Source organism: Gadus morhua, chromosome 12, assembly GCF_902167405.1.
Source record: "Gadus morhua chromosome 12, gadMor3.0, whole genome shotgun sequence".
In the NCBI taxonomy this organism is placed as follows: domain Eukaryota; kingdom Metazoa; phylum Chordata; class Actinopteri; order Gadiformes; family Gadidae; genus Gadus; species Gadus morhua.
The window spans coordinates 2,837,444-2,839,943 of NC_044059.1; the positions used below are offsets into that span (position 1 = coordinate 2,837,444).

A 2,500-nucleotide genomic window follows, 5' to 3' on the forward strand; every position below is an offset into this window, starting at 1 on the left:
AGTGCAGATGAGAAGACCATGAGGAAGAAGAAGGAGAGCGAGGAGGTTGGGGAGGAGAAAGAGGAGGAGAAACAGAGCTCTGCCGTTCCTGATGCACAACAAGAAGACAAGTTGACTCCAACAGCGGAGCAGGAAGTTGATGTGGCCAAGCAGGAAGGTGCCCAGGCCCAGGCCGTGGGAGAAGGAGCGATGGCGGCCCTGGAGGTCGGGCTGCTAGAGTTCCAGGAGGAGGAGCAGGTTGCAGGGTGAGCCAGGCTGCTTATTTAATGGTGACGGATGTCAGACTCATACAAGTGAGGGCCTAGTCAACATGCAGCTGCAGCCCGGCCTATACTGTGCTGTGTATTAGAAGGACGATGACAGGGGTTTAATTACACCCCCCCCCCCCCACCCGCATGCACGCACGCTCACATGCACACTCATACTAAAACATAATAAGACACACAAAGACACTTTGTGTGTCTTTTCTTTTTTTTTGCTTCTTTTTTTGTTTTACTGCCATGTACTGATGTGTATTTGTGTATTACTATGCATGTAGAGGCCAAGTGGAGCAGGGCTTCGTAGACGCTTGTATCTATGTGAAGGACCGCATGGGAGAGGTCTCCTCCCCAGACAAAGAGATGGTAAGATGGCCGCCTCAAATTCTTCATCTTAGGTTGGTGTGTGTGTGTGTGTGTGTGTGTGTGTGTGTGTGTGTGTGTGTGTGGATGTGTGTGTGTGTGTGCGTGTGCGTGTGCGTGTGTGTGTGCGCGCGTGTGTGTGTGTGTGTGTCAGAGAATAGAACGTCATTCTCATTGGTTTCGGAATATGCACTTTCTCTAATGACGCAACAGCTTATTAATGTGGACTGCAGCTCCAAATCCACCGAACAGCTTTAGAGTTTGTTGAAAACCCTGCTACTCATGACAATTCATCACAGAAGTCAAAGATGTTGCGTCAGTTTGTTTTCTCTTTCATAGAACGCGTTATTTTCAAGGGTTATTTCTATTCATTTATCTTGGAATAACAACAACGAGAGGATCGTCTTTGTGAGATAACTTGTCCCTCACTTCTCCAGCTGAGGGTTTTGGCGTGTCCTTGGAGCCTACTGTTGTCCACTCGTGATTCCCCCCATAAGACCTGAGAACCTATGAGATCAGGGTGGTGAGACTATGAGACTATGAGACTCATGTTGGGCAGAGGCCGTTCATGAAAGCAAGGAGCCAGTTCCTGCCTGCATGGATCAAACATAAGAGTAATGGTGCAGCGACTCATATGCAATGGTAGACTACTGACATCACTCATTACAATGAGCGAATCAGAAGTCAACCTTTTTTTCACATGCAACTCGTCTCATTCTTCTTCTCTTCAGAGGAAGACATATCAGTGCTTTGACCTCGAGGTGACAAAAATGAAATCCTTTTTAAGGAAGGTTTTCAATGATCTTACTACTATATAGCAGGCCTGTCGCACCAGTTACTCAAGTGCGCATGTGCTAAGCTCGAAAGCATAGGCCTATATACACCGCAAGCATGCATCACGGAAACGCACACACCACACAAACACACACAAGCATGCGCACACACCGCACGTTAACACAAAGGCAGCGACACATACACGGAAGTGCACAAACACACACACACATGCACAGGTAAGACATTTAACGGCTCCGGCATCGACACACACGCAGGTAAGAACACACACGCAAGCACGCACATGCGCGTGAACATTCACGAAAAACGCACACACATGCGCACACACTACACGCACACACACACACAAGCACGCGCACACACCGCACGTCAACACAAAGGCAGAGACACATACACGGAAGTGCACACACACACGTGCACACACACACACAGGTAAGACATTACGGCTCCGTGATCGGCACACAAGCAGGAAAGAACACACACACACACGCGCACACCGCAGCGACACTAGCCCAGGTAAGACGTTATGTTTTTAAACATGACGGCTCTGCCGTCGACAAACTCTCCCTGTCTATAGACTATGTAAATTGCGATAAAATAAGGGAAGAGACAATTTCTCAGCTCGACAAGCAATGGCAGGTTGTTCATTCTGTAATATAAAAAACGTTAAATTCAACATCGCACCGACCGGCATATCAACACATAAGTGACTTGACCTTAAAGAGGCAGTGTCCCTATAACACAACGAAAACAGGTCAATAGCACAGTAGGCTATGGTGAATTATGTTTGTAGAGTCCACCACAAGACTAAACTTTACGAAATGTCTTTACTAGTGCTGTCAGTTAAACGCGTTATAAACAGCGTTAACGCAAACCGATTTTAACGGCGTTAATTTTTTTATCGCGCGATTAACGCAATTTATTATTTACAATTCTTTTTTTTTCTCAAAACAAAGAAGCAGTAGCCTGACTGCTATGTTCAAGGTAGTCTGTTTGTATGTTCATCGTTTAAATGCACTATAGGTTGTTTTTTTGTACCGTCCTGTTTTGATCAGTATATGCCAATGTTGTTATCAATAAAAAAACAT

The 2,500-nt window shown here is 46.0% G+C and overlaps 1 protein-coding gene across 2 annotated transcripts in view; it reads left to right on the forward strand.

Annotated features, from left to right (window-relative positions):
* The window catches only part of kank4 (KN motif and ankyrin repeat domains 4), an 83,379-nt gene that overhangs the window by 74,956 nt on the left and 5,923 nt on the right, over window positions 1-2,500 (forward strand). For both annotated transcript variants that reach the window (XM_030373592.1, XM_030373591.1), the window contains 2 exons: window positions 1-245; window positions 539-623. The exon at window positions 1-245 is cut by the window's left edge and continues 28 nt beyond it. In XM_030373592.1, the coding sequence (XP_030229452.1) occupies window positions 1-245; window positions 539-623 (330 nt within the window). The remainder of the gene's footprint in view (window positions 246-538; window positions 624-2,500) is intronic.